The 19424-nt window shown below is 40.9% G+C and overlaps 2 protein-coding genes across 12 annotated transcripts in view; one reads left to right on the top strand and one right to left on the bottom strand.

Annotated features, from left to right (window-relative positions):
* The window catches only part of SDCCAG8 (SHH signaling and ciliogenesis regulator SDCCAG8), a 182725-nt gene extending 177264 nt beyond the window's left edge, over window positions 1-5461 (bottom strand). For both annotated transcript variants that reach the window (XM_045859945.1, XM_045859955.1), the window contains exon 1: window positions 5280-5461. In XM_045859945.1, the coding sequence (XP_045715901.1) occupies window positions 5280-5346 (67 nt within the window). In that variant the 5' untranslated portion in view covers window positions 5347-5461. The remainder of the gene's footprint in view (window positions 1-5279) is intronic.
* Window positions 5462-6106: 645 nt separating this feature from the next.
* CEP170 (centrosomal protein 170) overlaps window positions 6107-19424 on the top strand; it is a 97946-nt gene continuing 84628 nt past the window's right edge. For 4 of the 10 annotated variants that reach the window (XM_045860328.1, XM_045860320.1, XM_045860310.1 and 1 more), the window contains exon 1: window positions 6108-6450. The gene's annotated coding sequence lies outside the window, so the exon portion shown is untranslated. Of the gene's footprint in view, window positions 6451-19424 lie in introns of all 10 variants that reach the window. The other 6 variants (XM_045860353.1, XM_045860336.1, XM_045860303.1 and 3 more) reach the window with 3 other exon arrangements.

Here is a 19424-nt window from a genome sequence, read left to right as displayed (position 1 = left end):
TGTGTGCTTCCTTGAGTCCAACTTCTTTGGGACTCTCTGAACTTCCCGGACTTCCTGGAAGTCTATTTCCTTGGCTTGATTGGGGACGTTCTTCATTACTTTTTCAAATAAGTTTTCAATTTCTTGCTCTTCCTCTTCTCCTTCTGGTACCCCTATGATTCAGATGTTGGAATACTTAAAGTTGTTCTGGAGGTTCCCAAGCCTCTCCATGTTTTTTTGAATTCTTGTTTCTTCATTCTGTTCTGGTTAAATGTTTATTTCTTCCTTCTGGTCCAAACTGTTGATCTGAGTCCTGGTTTCCTTCCTGTGACTGTTAATTCCCTATACATTTTCCTTTATTTCATTTTGCATAGCCTTCACTTTTTCCTCTATTTTGCAACCATACTCAACCATTTCTGTGAGCATCCTGACTACCAGTGTTTGGAACTGTGTATCAGATAGGTTGGCTATCTCTTCGTTGCTTTGTGGTACTTTTTTTTTTTTGAGCTTTGCTCTGTTCTTTCATTTGGGTCTTTTTTTTTTTTTTTTTTGTCTTGGCGCTCCTGTTACATAGTAAGGGGCGGAGCCTTAGGTATTGGCCAGGGCGGGGCAATCCCTGTCGCTGTGTTGTGACGCATTATGTGAGGCAAGGGTCCAAGAGGGCACAGTGCCGCTCGCTCTGTTCTTGTCTGGCTTTCAGTCATTTCCCCCGCTACCCGCAAGCAAAGTGGGCCCTTCTGGCATTGATTCCAGGTGGGTGGTTTTGTGTACATTCTAGGACCCTGTGGGTCTCTCCAACGAACTCTCCTGTGAGGCTGGGAGTTTCTCCCGCTGCTGCAACCCCCACAGGTGTTTTCAATCGGAGGTCTGAGGCTTTATTTCCCCACTGGATCCCTAGGTTGTGTGGTCTGTCTCGCTTCCCAGTTTTTCCTCCCAGTTTATCCGCATGTAAATGTGGGACCACCCACTCCACCAGCTACCACCTTGTCTGGTCCACCAACCTCTGCCTCTCCTGTTCCACCACCTGCTGCCTGGCCATGAGTCCTCTCTGCCCGGCTGCCTGTCTCCACCTTTCCTGCCAGTCTGGATGAATGTTTCTTCTCTACCTCCTTGGTTGTCGGACTTCCATACAGTTCCATCTTCTGTCAGTTCTGGTTGTTTTTTTGTCTTTAAATTTGTTGTTGTCCTTCTTCTGGTTGTGCAAGGAGGCACAGTGTATCTACCTACGCCTCCACCTTAGCTGGAAGTCCCTCTTTACTCTTATTTTCACTGGAGAGAAACAGAGCTGTTGTCATGCACATGGTCCAGCCCAGTGCTGATGGGAGGAACATTAGAGATCTGGGGGTCTGAGGGGTGCCTGGAGTGGGAATCGGGCTCCCACGTGTGTTTTGTTTGGCCAGAACAGTGTGGGAGGAAGGGGAAGGAAAAAGGGAAGAGAAGGAAGGAAAGAGGAGGAAAGCAAGAGGGAAACTGGATTGTTTTTAGAGAAAGTATCATCTGCCCAGCTCTGCCATAAGCCTCACCATTCCCTCATGTCTTCCATTGACTCCATCACACATTCTGTCATCTGTCTGGCTCCTAAGGGCAGTAATTTTCAAATCTAGTTCCAATTTTATTTTATAGATGAAGACGAAGAATCCAGGAATGGTTGATTAACTTGCCTAAGGTGACAGATGGGCATCAGCAAAGCAACTGTAAGAGATGGTGAGCTGGCTCCTAGGGCCACATTCTCCTCCTCTGACTTCATTGTACTCTTCCACGAATTCAGTCTAGAGCTTGAAACACCAAAATGGTGCAATAGAAAGGGGAGCGAGCATATGTAGTGTACATAGAAAATAAATGACATATTCCTATCGCTATGAAAATCTGTTCCATGCTTCTTTACGTGCACCCGGCCAGGGGAGGCCGGGAACCAGGTGAATAAATGAGTCACGTACACAGGCGCTGATGAAACGTGCCCTTAGCTAACACCACAGCAACAGATCAGACGTGATTCTGTTACTGAGGCCGGGACACTGCATTCCTAGTAAGTTCTTCCCTTCTTTCTAATATCATACCCCTACATTCAAGTGTACTTAAAACAGCCTGGGATGCCCATGATTCTGCTTTTTCTTACCCTTTCTTAGCTACAGACTAGTTTATTTTATACTTCATGGTCTTGTACAATGTGTTGAATTTAAATGAGAAGAGAGGTCTTTGCTCTTCTCCCCAGTGACCGATATAGTTCTCAGCCATTCTGTGGGTCTTGAATAATAGTTGTCTATAGGGTGAATGAACCCTAAGCACACTGCCAGGAGACCTCCCAAGGCAGTTTCAGTTCTATATTAAATTCAGTGACTCCCAGGATACCTGGTTTATGGCCACTTTTTTTTTTTACTACACTTCATATCATTTCATATCATTTCATATCATTTCCAGTGTAGGGATATCACAGCTTTGTGGGGCAGTGAAGTCTTGCAGTTTAGTTGTCCCCAAAACTCTTGCTCTGAAGGAATGTCGTTAAACCTTTCCAATTTCTTGCAGTGGGGGCCCAGACAAACCAAAGCAGAGATATCCTTAGAGGGGAAAAACAGTGACTACATCTGAAAGGGCAAGGGACAGGGTGAGAAGTAAGGGTGGAGTCTGCACATGGACTCCCTATTTCCAGGGCTGTTCCAGGATCCTCGGAGTTAAGGGAGCAAGACTTCCACTCAAGGTTTAAAGGCAGGAACTCTGACTGCGCTTTTTACATCAGAACTTCAAATTCCTAATTTACTATAATAATACCAGACTGATATTTAAAGCATATAAATGAGGAAAATATGAGGGACTAGCATGGAAAACTGTGAAAGCATTTTGCATTTTTATGTGGCTACTTTCTGGCTGAATAGAGAGGAGGGGATATTAGTAATGATGACATGTACAGTTATTTAGATATCAGAGGAATAAGTTGCAAGGGAAAACCAAGAATTCTTATTAGCTTTTTCTCTAATCCTGAACTAGGTAAGATGTTTTGGAGAAGTAATGGCAGATAGACAAAACCAAATAAGCCAACAGAAAAAACACAAATCAATTCAAAAGAACTTAAATTATGTTTTATCTGATTGTATAGTAACACAATTCTCAAGTTATTAAGCACAGCCACTCAAAATCATGAAGTTCCCCATATATAATAATGTCACTATATTTTGTTTATTCAGAAACACAAATTTTGACTTTAGGGGAATTATCCTATTTGTAAGTGGTAATTTATATGTATGACATGAAGAACCTCTGATTATGCTCTGCTTCAAAATTATCTGTTTTGTTTCCTTCCATGAGGTGTCAAATAAACTAATTAAACATGAAAACAAAAATGTTTCTAAATAAGTAATCAAATAAGTCCTGAAAACCCATAAAAAATCAGGTTCCATTCTTGATTCATTATTAAAGTAATCACTAAAACTTTTTTAAAGTGAGCTTGTTTCTTTGCTTTTTGTCTGCTTTTGATTATGTCTTCACTATCTTATATTATTAGCACACTGAAATTAAGATGTATTTCAAAATGCATTAGCTTTGAATGAAAACTCTTCACATTATAATCACTAAAAGCAGCAACATGGGTATTAAACATAGCATGAAAACATTAGTTTGAAATTAACCACTGCATCAAAATGCCTAATATTAAATGGTCCCTAATACTTACATAAAAATTCAAAACAAGGTCAAGAAGGAGAAATATAGGAAACACAATGCAAAACAACAATTTTTAGCCAACCTCAAAAATTAAACAAAATCACTCATATTATCGCAGTGCACGGTATTTTTCTTGCTTTCAAAGGAAAAGTTAGAAGTGGTTATTTCTGTATCTAACAGTTCTTGAAACATTAGCAGGGTGATGAAGGCATTCATTAAGACCAATAATTTGACTCTTGCAGTTTGAATACTGAATGCTGGCACTTTCTCTGACGCTGCTGACAGATGGGAACAATAAACAATAACTCTTACACAGTCTCGAGTCACTTGAAAATAAACTTTCTAATCTCCTTGAAAAATCTTCACTTTGGTGCAAGTACCAATTATAAGTAGCAGCTAACATGTAATGAGTGCTTCTTATGTGCCAAACACTGATCTTCACCCTTAATTTCTACCAGAGCGATCTGTAATTATTTTGTTTGCTGTCTTTCTCCCCCACTAATCCAGAGGCTCCAAGGGGACAGGGACTTTATCTAGTTTCTCATTGTATCTCCAGCACCTAGTATGCCTAACACACAGGCACTCAATTAATATATGAGTCAGCATTCTATGCACTTTGAATAATTTTTTTAAATGGTTGGTCGTGGTAGAGGGTTAAGAAAGTGCAACAGAATGTAAAATAGAGTGTATTACATATTACATCTAGTAGAAGAAATATTCCTTAATGAAGCTTTTCTTTTAGTTTATACATATATATATACTCCATACAAAATGTACTTCTGATGAACAGAAAAAAAAGTCTGAAAATTATTGCTTTACATGGATTATTTCATTTGCTCCTCACAACAACCCTGTATACGACACCATAACTTCCACTTTAAAAGAACAGAATTGAGGTTTCTAGATGTTATGTACGATATCCAAGAAGACAGAACTCTCTACAAGTAGGAACTTCATTTCTATACATATTCACTCACAGAGTACTCTGCGAAAAAAATCTGAATTAACTAAGGTTTCAGTCATAGTAATTGTGACATGATTAATAAAGAAACACATTAGCTTTTAAAATTTAATATCTGACTGTGCCTGTGTGGGGTTTGTCCTCACTTAATGTCTTTACACCTCCACTCCCCTGTGTGTAAAATAGGAATATTCATAAGGTTGTTTGAAGTTTTAAATGATTTAATGTATGTAAATAGCCCAGATCACTAAATATAGCTGTTGTGATTAAATTAATTATTAGTGCTGTTTTTTTCTCCTGGTCCAATAAATCCCATCCAATCCATTATACCATAATTTGAATGTGTAAAAAGCATGAATCAGGAACTTATTGGGCTAAAGAGCGAAGTAGGAGAACTGTGCAAAAGTGGCATAGAGCCATCCAAAAGTTTCTGCGGGCGCAGTATGAGAAAGACATCTATGTTAAGATCAGAGTTGGTTAAGGTAACCAAGGGAATCAATGGAAACGCCACTGGTTAATAGTAAAAACAAACAAAACTACTCCATCCTTCATCAAAAACATCCATCTTCTTCCTCCGCATCCCGGCTGGGGCCGATCCAAGGCATTAAGAAAGGCACCTTGCCATCTCCCGCCCACTAGACCCTGGTACCAAGGGGCTATGGCACAGGGGTTTGGAGTAACTCACCCCGGAGACTCCGTTGGTATTGCCCCAGAATCTCCTCCAGGGTAGAGTTCTCCGGGGACTTCGCCATGCACACACTCGGGACCTAGAGATGGGAGTTAGGTGACACACTGTCCAGTGGTCTCCCCTCCTAGAACAGGAGGCCTTAGCGCCCAGGCAGAACCCACCACCTTCCTGTTGCTGCTGTCAATGGGGAGTCAGGAACCCTGGACCGCGCTCGCAGGAGCTCTTCCCACCCACCGGCCCTCCTGGTGTATGATGGGACTTGTGGTTCACAGACTCGGATTTGCAGCCTTGATGTTCCTGAGAGCCCTTCCAACAACACTACAATTCCCAGAGGGCACCGCGCTCCGAGCGCAGGCTTCTGCCGTTTGGTTGCCAGATCCGGTTGCCAAGAAACTGCATGGAGGCTCCGCCCTTTTCCTGGCTTAGTCCTGCCTTCAACCCATCCTGCTGTTTGGACCACCCAACTGACAGAAAGGGCTCACTGAAGGCCTTGACCCTTCCAAATCTGCTAGTAAGCATCCGATCCTTGAAGCTTGTCAAGGATGCAAATAAGCTCTACACTCTTCAGCCACGACATTTGTCAAAACGGCCAAATAAGCAAGAAAAAGAAGTTCTAAACCTTCCAAAAAGCTGAGTGTGAATGACAACTGACACTACAAATCCTAGCATGCCCAGCAACCCGACCTCCACTTGGATTTGGCGCACTGCCCGCTGGGAATTGTAGTCCCTGTCAGTTGCGGTCCCTGCTAATCCTGGGGTCCTCTTCATTGTTCAAGTTGGTCTGTGAGGTACGCCTGCGCAGTAGGCAGCTGGAAAAGCCAGGGGTTGAGACCCTCTGCACAACCCCTTTTCATTGTCTGCTTTTGGCGCCTGCGCAGTAAGAGATCGTTGGATCTGAGCCGGAGAAGGGGATAGGGCCGGGCTCCTCGCCCTTTTCCCAAGCGCCTGCGCACTAGGCGGCCGCTCTTTGCCGTTACCGCTATGTGTGGGGCGTGTGTGGAATAACGTATTGCCCAGCGGAGCTGAGAGGCCGGGAGCTCGATCGCAGCGACAGCGACGACGAGGACGACAACGACAGGGTGGGGGTGGGGGAGGACGGCGTGCCAGAGACTCGCGGGACGCAACGCGCCCCGCCTTTCCCGTCCGGTCCCGCTCTCAGCGGTGAGGGGTAAGTGATGCGCTCAATCGCTGGGGTTAGGCGCTGCCGGTGTGGCCGCCGCCGCCGCCGCCGCCGCTCTTCCACATGCTCTTCCTTGGGATCGCAGCCGGGGCTCCGGCCGCGGCCCGCGGCGGGGCGGGGGGTGCAGGGCCGGGAGGCGAGGGGGCGCTTCCCGGATGCTCCGCGCGGCGCCGCCACCCCCACGCACCGGATCCGGGACTCGGCGGGGCCGCCCCTCCAACCCGACCCACCCGCCCGCCGGCCCTCCGGTGCCGCCGCCGCCGCCTCGTTCCCGGAACGGATGGAATCGTTTCAGCTCGCTCCGGGCTTTGTGCGGCCCTCCCCCTCCGCCGTGGCAGCGCGAGGGGCGCGGGCGGAGCCTCGCAGGGAATGGCTGCGCCGCCGCCGCCGCCGCCGCCGCCGCCGCCGCCGCCGCCGCCGGCGGGACGCGGTTCCTCCCGGATCGGAGCCGCCGGCAGTCCCGATCCCTCTTTGTGGTTGCTTCTGGGACGGGGGGCGGTTGGCGCGAGGTCAGCGAGGGGCCTTGCGGACGCGCGTGGAGGGCGTGGGAGCCGTGGTGTCACGCACCCTGCCGGGCGGCTGCACCCCGCGCAGGCTCTGGCTCCGTAGTGAAAACCCCGGGGAGGAGAGCGTGGCTTCCTGCCGGCTTCATTGTCCCGAGATTCAAATTCTGGGTTTGGATAGTTGCCTTCATTTCATTACCCGGGGTGGGGGGGGGGCGGGGGGGGGGAGAAATCTTAGCAGCTGACCGAAGGCTGGGCGGGAAGACGAGGGCTTTGGATACTAAGTCACAGGATCTCTGTTTCCTTGGTGTCCGGTGCAGTTGGATTCATTAAATGGGAGAATGTCAGCTCCTGCAGGACCGGGGCAGTGCCTGTGCGGGCGTCGGCGCGGTGATCGATGGAAAATGACGGGATGGCGGTGCGGACTGGGCGGGGAGGGCCGACGGCGGAGCTATTGTGTGGCCGGGAGATGAAGCCGCGGAATTGTTTCTTCTTCATCGGGCGGGGAACGCGTTCGCGCTCCCAAGGGAACAGATTAGGGTACAGCTCGCTCTTTTTTTTTTTTCTTTTTTCTTTTTTAAGCAATCAAAGCAAACAAAAAAAAAAATAGGCCTGGTGCATTTCTATTTACGAATTTGTTTATTCATATTTGTCTCCTCTTTATGAAAATTCACTCCCATGTGAGGGAAATGTGCTGCAGCAGAAGATACATTGAAAGTGTATCTTTTAAAATGGTTTGATCGTTCAGACCTTGCGGTGCGTCCGACCGTGTGCCGGCGTCGGAGCCAGCGGGAGAGAGTGCAGCGGGACGGGGAGGAGCAGGTGGGGACGATGTGAGAGGGAGGTGCGTGGTGGGCTCGGGGCCTGGGACGTCCCTGCTGAGGTCCTGCCTGGGGGCGCTCCCGAGACCTAGGAATTCGGCCCTGGAAATACTGCACTGCAAGTTACAGACCATCTTGTATTTTTCTGCCATTGTGCCATTGTTTTTTTCTTTTTTTAAACTTACACTAGGGCTGCTTGTACTTCCCACTAACTTTATAGATGTTGTTTAATTTTGCTGTTTTAAAACCGAAGAGTTCAAGTGCACCTGACAGAGGAGGGCACTAAAATTTGGACAGTTAACTGATTTGTCTACTAAGCCAAACTGCTAATGAAAGGCAGAGCCAACTAAAACCAAGGTCTGCCCTGCAGAGGCTCTGTCCACTGTGTCCCTTAGTCCCCTGCCCTGTGAACATGGACGGAAAGCTTCTCTACAGGCTGCGTGGTCTGTGACAGTCAAGTTCACTGGTACCCGGTTGTATTACTCGGACCCTTTGTAATGTAAAAATAATAATTCCACTGCAGTGGGACTTTAGTTTCATAAATTAGTGATGTAGGGAAAGATACTACGACGTGGGCGTTTCATAAAAACAGGAACTTGGAATTTTCCCCTTACTATTTATTAGTATCTGTATTTTAATGTTTTGTGATATTCAGTAGTACTTTATGTTATGAGCAAGTCTATAAACTGTTAACAATAGAATTGCCAAGGAACAAGAGCCTGTGAAGTCCATTCAGTTAATGAATTATTGTAAACAAAAATTTACCTTTTCAGGAAAAAATTTGTGTTGAACTTTTCATCAAAAGTAAACTTATGCTTTGTATTGAGTTGATATTGCCATAAAGTACTTTTTTGTCACTTTATAATTTTTACCCTTAAGTTCTGCGTTGCACTTAATAGATTTTTAAAACTAATGGTTCTTTTGAATTTAAACTTACTTGAACATAATCTGTAACCATAATCAGTATGTGGAATTATATTAAATCATACTTGAAATGTATTTCACTGGTAAATTTCATGGTGTTCTAAAATTACTTTGTATGGAAGTAAATAACCATCTGCATGTTTTTTGTCATAGCATTAGAATAGTGAAATTTACACTATAGAATTATTGTACATTATTCCTATAAATGCAGATATCAGGGTGCTTCTAAAAAGTCTGTGCATAGTGATTTGGTTTATATGTTCCAAGTATGAGTTTCTGATTTTGTCACTGGAGAAAAAAAAAACACTTGTTTTATTATTGTATCAGATAGTAATCAGATGTCACTCATCTAGTATCTAGTCCTGGAGACTGTATATGTTTAAAGTTGTCACCACGGTTTTTATTCAACAAAATCTATTCCTGAACAATAATTTTTACTGTTTTAATTAGTGGGTAATGTTTTAGTCTATAAGGAACACTAGCAGTGTTAAGCTATCCTATTAAATCCCTTACAGACAGCATGATACTAAATTGCCAACTAAAGTAACCATTTAGTTGCAAATTATGTTGTAAGTGTAACAAAAGAGTAATTACATACTATCTGAAAAACGCTCCCTGGATAAATACCGATGACTGGAGCATTGAATGTTGATGTGCTTCAGTACGAAATGGGTTTCCTCTTCTAGAGAGAAATCTCAGATTGTCTTTATTTCATAAACTTTTGTTAATGATCAAGATTTCTAACAATGAACTACAGTGGAATGGGTTTTTAGTTGATTTACTCATATTTCTTGAGAGAAGTGCTCAGCAACAAGTTGCCCTGTGTGAGCGATACAAAAGAATAAGAAAACATGTCTAGTGGTAAGGTTGATTAAACTGGATATACAGTCTAGTTCATTGAAATGATTGTCAAACCGTATATTATAAAATTGCTTAGGGGCAAAATGACTAAAATAGCCAATATGTACTGAAGGTAAAGCCCACTTTTATGTCAAACAAAAACAGACAGGAAACTAGCCAAAGTAAAGTTAAAGAAAACTTTTTAAAAATTACTAACGTGCAAATAGGGATTGTGCAGAGCATAGAATTGGAAAAGAATACCAAGCATGAATTAAGTTTGAAAAACCAGAACGAGTTACAGCAGAGAAGTCCATATTTGAGTGTAACAATAATCAATAACTGGTATAGGAAATGTTCTCCTTTGGTACATGATGTTTATTAAATAAATGAATAATGTCTACCATGCGTTAAGCACCTACTAAGTGCCAGGCAGTGTGGGTGTGATCCAGGCAACAGTCTGGTAAATAAGACACTATTTTCTACATTTGAAGTTGAGAGCAGCTGCGGCCCAGAGTTAGGGGATAGTTTTGGCTCACACATTTCTAAGTGGAAGAGCCCATCATGGAACCTTCGTCTTTTTGATGAAAGCCAAAATTCTTCCTGCTCGTCTTTTGTAGTAGGTTCAAAGGGCAACATACATTCCCTCTGATTCACCAAATTTTAGAATTAGAGGAGACTTTAGAAGCTCTGTCATACCTATTACTAATATCCTTGAGATGTTATTGAATCCAGCTTCTCCATAAACAACGCTTCCATGAAAAAAAAAATGGGCATAGGCCGGCTCACTTAGCATTTGAAAAGTGTAGGAAGATCTTAACTTACATTGCCCTTGTATCTGCTCTGCTCTACATCACGTGACTTCCCAGTGGCTGTCTTTAAGAGTGAGACACAGCAAGGTTTTCCTCGACATACCGGGTCCTTGCTAGGTTTTCCCTTTTCTAACTTAAATGTCACAGCCCCGAAAACTTCATACGGTATAGTTTCCTTTACCTTTCTCATCCCTGTCAACTGGATTCAGTCAGTTTTGCTGTTTTCTTCTGATCTGGTTTCCACGTTTAATTCTTCAGTGATGGCCTGGATGTGGTATAGTGAAGTTATTCCTTGTTTAAGCAATGCATGTGTGTTTACAGTCTAAAATTGTGTTAACTCTTGAATAACAGGAAAAAGGGGAGAAAAATGTTAGCTTTTCAGGTTATATATATGCAATTCAAGGGTTTATTTATTTTTTTTTGAAATTCTGTGTTTCTACTTCTCTGATGTTAAAGTGACCTTTCTACATCAAATGATTGTGTGTGTGCTAAGTTTCTTTGGATATTTGTGTTGGATTTTTTTGTTCTGTTTTAGTGTTCTTAAATAAACAATAAAGAGTTAGCAGCCTTATGTTGTTTCTCTTTCGGTTTTTTTGGTTTGTTTTGTGGGGTTTTTTTGAAAAATTTGTCTGGAAACCACTGATACAGTCAACATAAACCAGCATCTTTTTGTGTTGAAGATTTCTCCCATTCTGTATATCTACGTACATGGTGTTTTTGCAGCAGTATGTGCCTTTAACCCTTTCACAACCACCTCTTTGAATATAGCCATAGTTAAAACTTGTTGAGATCTTCTTGAATCATGATTCTGTCATCCAAGGGATTAGCTTCCCTTCCTGGCTTTTTGACATTTATAAATTTAACGCGCCAGCCTGCTTATGTCTTTATCCTGGCCGTGTACTGGATATAGCTCAGGACAGAGCCTTGCAGGTTTATAAATAGAATAAGTGTTACATAAATAAAACATGCTGGAGGTAAAAGATGATACAAAATACAAAAACCCTTTGAATGGGTTTGTTTATTTGTTTTTAAATAAGAAGATAACCACTCTATGCTCTTTATGTATTTATCTTTCAAGCAAATTTTTAAAAATTTAAGCAAATAGTATATATTCTTTTTTAGGAGGGTTTAAAAAAATCTTTATTGTATATTTTTCCATTACCTTTTAGTCCCCTTTTACCCCCCTCCCCCCAGCGGCTACCACACTGTTGCCCATGTCCGCACATCTGTTTTCCTTTTTGCTAATCCCTCCACCCCTTGACGCCCCGCCCCGCACCCACCACTAGCTGTCATCCTGCTCTCCATGCGAGTCTCTCTCTCTTTTACATAAAAAGTAGCCTCTTTGTATAACATTCTGCACCTGACAGGTACTGCTTTAGAGAGTGGTCCAGGAACAAGTCTCCGAGAAGGTGACGTTTAGCAGAGACCTGCAGTAGGTAAGGAAGCCCACCACGGGGCAGGGGTCTGGTTAGAGAGCGCAGTGGTCCTGAGACAGGAGTGGGGCGAGTGAATTCTGAAAACAGAGAGGCCGCTGGCTGGAGGTAGGTGAGCGAGAGGAAGGAACAATAGGAAGAAATTATGTTGGATAGCGATCGTACTGGTTGGTTTTATTTAAACTGCTTTGAGAGTTCATGGGAGTGTTTTGAGCAGGGGAATGACATAAGAACTGGGTTATATATTTCAAGAATGGCTCTGGCTGCTCTGTAGATAATAGACTGGAGAAGGCAAGGACGGGACCTGGGAAATAAGCTAAGGGACACTCGGAGTGATCTAGACTAAGGTGTCGGTGGTTTGCACTGCAGTGGTAGTGTCAGTATAGTGGGAGTTGCCAAGCTGGTTTTAAAAGGTCAAGAGTTTGGGCTGTAATGAGTTTAAAATGTCTGTTTAGACATCCAGGTGGAGGTATCAAGTAGGCAGTTGAACACCTAATCTGGAATTCAGAGGAGAGGTTTGGACTGAAGATATTTAAATTTTAAGCAGCATCGGCAGACCGTCTTTAAAGATGCAGGACTGGAAAGACATCGTTTAGGTTGAGAGTTAATTGATTTTAGGCTGGTGAGAGGTCCAGGAGTGGAGACCTGGTACTAACAGTGAAGGCTTAGCAAGGGAGAAGGAGCTATCAAGAAGAATTGACTCGAAGTGGCCAGTGAGAGGTCCCAAAAACTCAGTACAGAAAAGTACTTTTACATGTAAGGAATGATCAATCACCTATACCACCTTTAATTACCTAAATACTTAAGAAATCAGGTAATAGCTTCTTCCCTTACAAACCGTCTCCGAGAAAGTAATTCTATTAGATCTCACTTTATTGTAGTTATCAGTGGGGATGTTCCCAGTGTCTTCCCAAGGAGCTTCTCCATCTGAAGCTCGGAACAAAGTGTTAATCATAAGTAGGCCTTTGCTGTTTCTTAGGTGAGTGGACCTGGCTGCTGCTGCTGGTGCTGCAGAGGTCTGAACAGGAGAGGCAGTCCTGGTGAGGTTTGCTGGCTGTCAGGAATTGCCTTGGTGTCCTGTACTGTGTGATCTTCAGCGTGCCACTTGAATTTCAGAAGCTTAGCTTCTTCATCTGTAAAACAGAGCTAATGATAGGCCAACCACCTCTAAGGTTTATTTTGGAAAACAAGTGAGATAGATGTAAAAGACAAATGGAAGGTGTAACGTACAGGTAGGACTCTCCTTCCTGCATTGCCCCAAGTGTGGTACCCCTCGAAGGTGTTAGATTTGAAGACATGTTTTGGTTGGGGTGACAAATGAAAACATTTTTTTTTTGTTCTGGCTCTGTAAGAATAGTTTTTTTACTTCTTGTCCATTTCATCCCCATAGTCAGTTTTTGCACATCATCTTATAATATTTTTGTTTGGTGGCGGGGAGGGCATGATGCTGGGAGAGGCTTTGAGATGATAACTTTCTCTAATTTAAACATCATTTAATTCTAGGCAGAGTGTCTAAATAACGGGAATGAGTCAGGCAGGCTTGCTTTTTCCCAGGCCCCTGGAGAATTTCCCTCCTTTAACTGGCCTTTTCTGGCAGGTGTTTTACTGGGTAAGAGTTTGTCACATGCTTCATGGAATAGAAGAAGTGCAGATTCAACACTTAGGAGCTGGTTAGGGGTCTTGAACTCCAGGCAGCCAGCTAGAAACTGATTTGAGGAAACAAATAGAGGAAATGAGCATACTTGGTGATGTAAGGGTAAAGTATGAAATTTTATTTTGGTGAAAAAAGGAACATTGCAAATAGAAGACTTTCTGTAGCAACTCTTTAAGGCAGTAACTTCAAACTAGCTATCTCAAAGCCCTTATATAATATTATTTGCTCTGGTTACCCAATAAATACTTCCTATTGCAAAATAATGCATTGTAAACTGAAGGCCATTTTATTTTATCATACTTTTCTTTTTTTATATACTACAAAACTAATCCTTGCAGAAAATTTAGGAAATACCATTAAATCGGGAGGAACACACCAATAATTCCGTTAGCCAGTAGCACCACTGCTATATGTTGTTTATTCTGGTTTAAATCTGGTAACATTTTGTCATGAAATTAAACTTCCTGACTTCAAATTTTCATGGAGATATAGCAGTCCATTTTATCAAGCTTGTAATTTACTTACAACTTATGGAAATGAAGGATAGAAGCTCCTTTGCAAATCAGTATTTTCCTTTGCCAGTATTTTAATAAATTAGTTGTATCAAAGCACATACAGAATTCTAAAACCTTCTCTAGTTTTCTAGTGAAATCCTCTCCACTCCATCTATGCCAATGCACACTTCCACAATTGGTATATAAGATTGTCTTTGTATCTTTTTGTAAGTTTTGCCAACTTTAGAAACTAAAATCCTCTCTAAAATTTCTCTTATTAGTAACACATATGAACTTTGTTTTTACATCTTCACCTGAGGAAATGTTTACTGATTGTAGAGAGAGGGAGGGAGGGGGGAGGAGGGGACAAAGAGAGACAGACAGACAGACATCGATGTGAGAGAGAAACCTCAATCGGTTGCGTCCGTATGCACCTTGACGGGGGATGGAACCCGCAGCCTAGACATCTGCCCCGACCGGGAGTCGAACTTGCACACTTTCTGGGTATGGGACGCTACTCCAACCAGCTAAGCCACCTGGCTGGAGCATACTTCTGAACATTTTAAAATATGTATGTTTATTGGCCATTGTATTTGTAACCTGAGTTATTAGTATGTGTGCTGAATTTTTTGCTCAATTTTTCTAAGGGAATGTTCATCACCGTCTTCACTTGTAATAGCTCTTTTATCATATATGTTGTGAAATACTTTTTTCCCAGATTGTCATTTCCCTTGTAACTTTATTATTTTTACCCAACAGAGATTTTAACTTGTATATAGCCCTGTTTGTCTTTTCCTTGTGAAGTTATCCCACTGCACAAAATTTTACTGAATATTTAATTTATATTTTTTCTTGCACAATTTATGATTTGAATTTTTACATGCAAACATGTTAATTTATCTAAAATGTACATAGGGATCTAACATAGCCTTGTGTCTAAATATCATTTACTGCGTAATTGTTCTTCATCTGTCACAATTTAAAATGTCTTCATAGATTAATTTCTGGCTCTTTCATCTACCTGCCTGCTTATTCCTGCACTGCTATATTGTTACCATGGTATAGCATATACCATGTTTATAATATCTGCTTACAAATGGACAGGCTATTTATACTGCACTGGTTTTACAGAATTGACCTCATTATCTTTGTATGCTTATTTTTTCCAGATGTGTTTTAGAATTATTTTGGCAAGCTCATCTGGAAAAAAACTCTTTTGATTGGGATTACACCAAGTTTACTGATGCGTTTAGGATCTGAAAGATGACAAGGGGACTCTGGAACAGGTTTTTCAGGTCCTTAGTTTTTTGTAGCGATTTCAGGTCTATTCAGGTTTTACCTGTTTTTGAGTCAGGTACATCATTTTCATTTCCTGGAAGTTTATTCACTTAGTTGAGAATTTTAAATTTAGAGGCACACAGTCATAAATATAATTATTTCATAAATGTTTAAAAAATCATGTCTGTGGTTTATCCTTTTATTACAAAGCTAAATGTTTATGATGATTAAAGAAAAAAACTGCTAGGGATATTAGTACTTTTTTTAAATGAGCTTTTTCATTTATCTTTTTTTGCTTTTATATTTTAAATTTATTAATTTCTTTTAAAATCTCTAATGCTTATATCTACTAGCTTGTTGATTAATACATTTATGTTTATTTTTATTTTTTCTGGTTAACAGAAAAGATGTTAACACTATAAAGTTTTTTGTACAGCTTTGGGTGCATTCCTTAGACTTTATGCATAATATTCTCAGATTTTACTTTTTAAACTGTTTATTTCCTCTTTTCACTAGAGTTAATTTGTGAGCTATTTTTATATTTTTTAATGCAAGTGATTACTTACATATGGCTGTCTATTCTAGATTGTTTCTAATATTTCTAATGAAAATTTTCAAATGTACAGGGAAATTGAAAGAATTTCGTAGTGACCATATGCTTATTATAGCCACACCATCTTGATTCTGCTAATAACTTGCTAGTTTGATCACATTTCTGGCCATATATGTATTGTGTGTTCATCAGGCCATCTTCATTGTGATGAATTTCAAGGTAAACTGCAGGGGTGTGTGGGGGCACCTGCATGTGTTTAAGACAATGACTCAAATCATTTGAAATTGTTTCAGTTTTAAGTTTTCTGAATATGCTATTGAAATATTTTATAACAACCAGTATTGCATTAAACAAAGTTTATAAATGAAATGCACTGTTTTCTATTCCTGGAATGTCACTGAATTCAGTTTTGCTGTGACGGACTAGCTGGCAAAAGTGACACTGAGCTGTCCCTTTTTGGGGTCAGGGACGTGTGTGTAGGCGTGTGTGCATTTTGACAGAGGGACAGTAAATAGAGTTTGGTTTTGGTTTGTGTTTAAGCTGAAGAGCTATTGAAGGAAACATATACTGTTTCTCTAATCTAGTGATCTCCTGTTTGCTTCTGTAGGAAATCCAGGAGTGAAATATTTGTTGTTCGTTTACTCGCTACCTCTCACTTCCACTACACTCTACCCTTCACCTGTGTGGGGCATTCTGTGTTGGGCTGTTCAATAAAAATAAGAGCCTTTCCCTGAAGTAAGAAAGCGCAGTTTGACCCTATGTTTCCAAGTGGTGCATAACAAATTCCAGAATGTCAAAGAGCCACTGTCTAAAATCTGGAATGTAAAATTAGTAAATTGGAGTGGTGGGAACAACCAGGATGCAGTTAAGTGAACGGTAAGTACAATTTAGAAATTTGTTTGCATTCTGTTACAAAGTTACTCTCTGATGACATGATTCGAGTTTTTCCTTCATATCTATATATACCATATGCTCTAAAAAGTTTGCTACATGACAAAATTCAAGTATAATATTAAAATCACTTCTAAAAATGTATGAAAACTTGCATACACTTATGCTGGACCCAGTATAAATGAAGAAAGCAAAAGTAACGTTTATCAAGCATATCAGTGTCAAAAATAGGGATAGAATAAGGCTGATGTCCAGAACAGGGAAGAACAATTAAGAAATTTATGAATCAGTTCATGGGCACTTACTGGACCAGGAAGTCATTTACTTCTTTTCATATTTTGAGTATGTGTATTTAATCATGTAGAAGTATATGATCTAATTTTCTATAGGAAATGAATATGAAATTAGTGGATATCTGAAAAATGCAAGATTATTATATCTTTTGCTAGGATTCTTAAACACCTCTTGGAAGCAAAACTATAGGGGGGAAATACTGGGAACCACATGAAGGCAGGAACCAAATTAATTTTTTGAGACAACCACTATATAACCCTAAATTTGTTTTATAAACACTGATATGTGTTTTATAAAACACATATGTCATTTTATTTGATAAATACTGTCATCACATCCGCTGCAGGAAAACCAGGCCGGCAGCTTGGTTCTTTTCTGTCGCTGATGACTTTGGAGGTTGTTTCCTGACCCTAGGATAAACACACAGAGACACAGACATACACGCTTTGTCAACACGATGTGAATAAAGGCATACTTCACACAAGGAGTCAGAGCTTCGTTTTAGTTTTGGCACCGCTACTGTATGATACATGATACTGAACCAGTCCTGAATCTCCGGGTCTCCTTTTGCTCATTTGTGAAAATAAAAGGCATAAACAATATAATTTCTAAGGTTACTGCCCAACACTTAAAGTAATATTGTGCACGTGACCATTTAAAATATTCTTCAGTGTTCTGTTTCCGGCCCATTGTGTCACAAAGAAATAAGGGACAGTCGAAGAAACTGGAGGGTGAGTGTGGTATATGGTGGTGCATGGAGATGGAACAAAAAGGGAAAAGGGGCTAGACAGAGAAGGAAGGAAAAACAGAGCTGAAGAAAGAGAGAGTCTTTGGAGGGTAAGCCTTTTTTGGCAGGTCCTACTACTCACTTGGGCTTGGAGCATTATCTCCTAGTAATATTGTTAAAAGTACCACCAATCTATTTTAGTTGTTTGTTTCTCAATCCTCAAACTTGCAAAAGCTCTTCTCCGAATGAAATAATGGTCGATAGGGGATCATCTTTAGTTATACCTGGAGCTATACCCTCTTTTGAAAGAAGTGCCTTCCCAGAAGTATTCCTATTACAAAATATTTCCAGCAAACAATTACAGACCTAATGGTGTTCTGGGAATGGTGAGCCTGATCACTTAGCATCAGTAGTCTAATGGATTGTAATATATGAAAGCATAGACTTACAGATACAGTAACAGTTGAAGTGATTATTGAAAAATGTCAGCCAAAAGATAGTCTTGGTTGCTTATGTAATTGACTAATCTGTGAATCTACTACTCCTAGTGACACATGACCTGGAGAGGTTCTTTGGATACATAGTTGTTCAGTGAGCCTGGAGATAGCTGGCAGTTCTTTCAGTTCAAGGTTTCTATTCTATGCTGTAGCCTGATTTGTAAGTCATTCTTCTAGATGGGCCAGCTGATAACTGGGCTCTGATTGTACTGTAAACTGATCGAGTCTTATTTGTCTGAGAGCTTCTGAGGGAGGGAACGTTCCAGCCTGCGGGTGGCCAAGCAGGAGAGTAAGAGGTAAATTGAAAATGGACTGATTATCCATGAACTGTCGGTGCTTATTGCTTGGAAAGAAAGTGTCAGAGAACATGTTACTAGGTACAAAATATGTGGCTCTGTAGCCATTTCCACATTCTTGAGCCAAATCTTAGTCTCAGGGAATTGAGGTCATGAACATCATTTGAAGATATACTTGAAAAACATACAGAGGAGACAGTGGTTGTGGAAAAGCCTAGAAGTTGATATTTCAAAGCCCAGGTTTGAGTCCAGATGGCTGCTGTTTATACGACCAGATTTGTGACCTTCGGCAGTCATTAACTGCAAGGGGAAAATATTTCTCACATGCTTGAGGGAGGAGAATGAAGAATGAAAGCATAAAAACCTCACACAGTTACTGTCACAAAGGAGTAACTTCATAAATGTTTGACTCTAAGTCTTCATTGACTTATTGCTGTAAAACGGCATTAATTTTTAACACCATTTTTACAGTTCTAAAAAAGAGAGCCAGCCAGACTTTCCATTTTTCCTAAACTGGCAGAGAAAATTTGGCAAGAACTTTGAATGTCTAGATAATTTATGGAAAAGTATAACTTGTTTTCTCAAGCATTTTCTTTCAGTACTTTATAAATGATTTTTATGAAGACATGATGTATTAGTAAATTACTATTTTTTCCCCATCAAATCTAAGTCTTTTGAAAATATTTAAGAAGCTCAGATATAGTGTATCTGACTATTGTATATTTGGCATATCATCTTCACCTATTTTTTATGAAAAAAATTTTACAGTCAATTGCTATTTCAGGCAAAAGTTGTAAATTACCTTTTTTCTTAGTACATATTTGCTTTAACTGTTTTTAAATAAAATTATATAAATCACAAATGATGTAGGCAAAATTTGGAGCACTCATTCCAAAATAATCAGCAGTACATGGAAGCAAGAATTTTCCCAGTGCGGAGTTTGTTCAC

The sequence above is a fragment of the Phyllostomus hastatus genome, unplaced genomic scaffold, assembly GCF_019186645.2.
Source record: "Phyllostomus hastatus isolate PE091 unplaced genomic scaffold, TTU_PhHast_1.1 phas_contig_148, whole genome shotgun sequence".
Taxonomy (NCBI): domain Eukaryota; kingdom Metazoa; phylum Chordata; class Mammalia; order Chiroptera; family Phyllostomidae; genus Phyllostomus; species Phyllostomus hastatus.
This window is presented reverse-complemented; position numbering and strand designations above follow the sequence as displayed.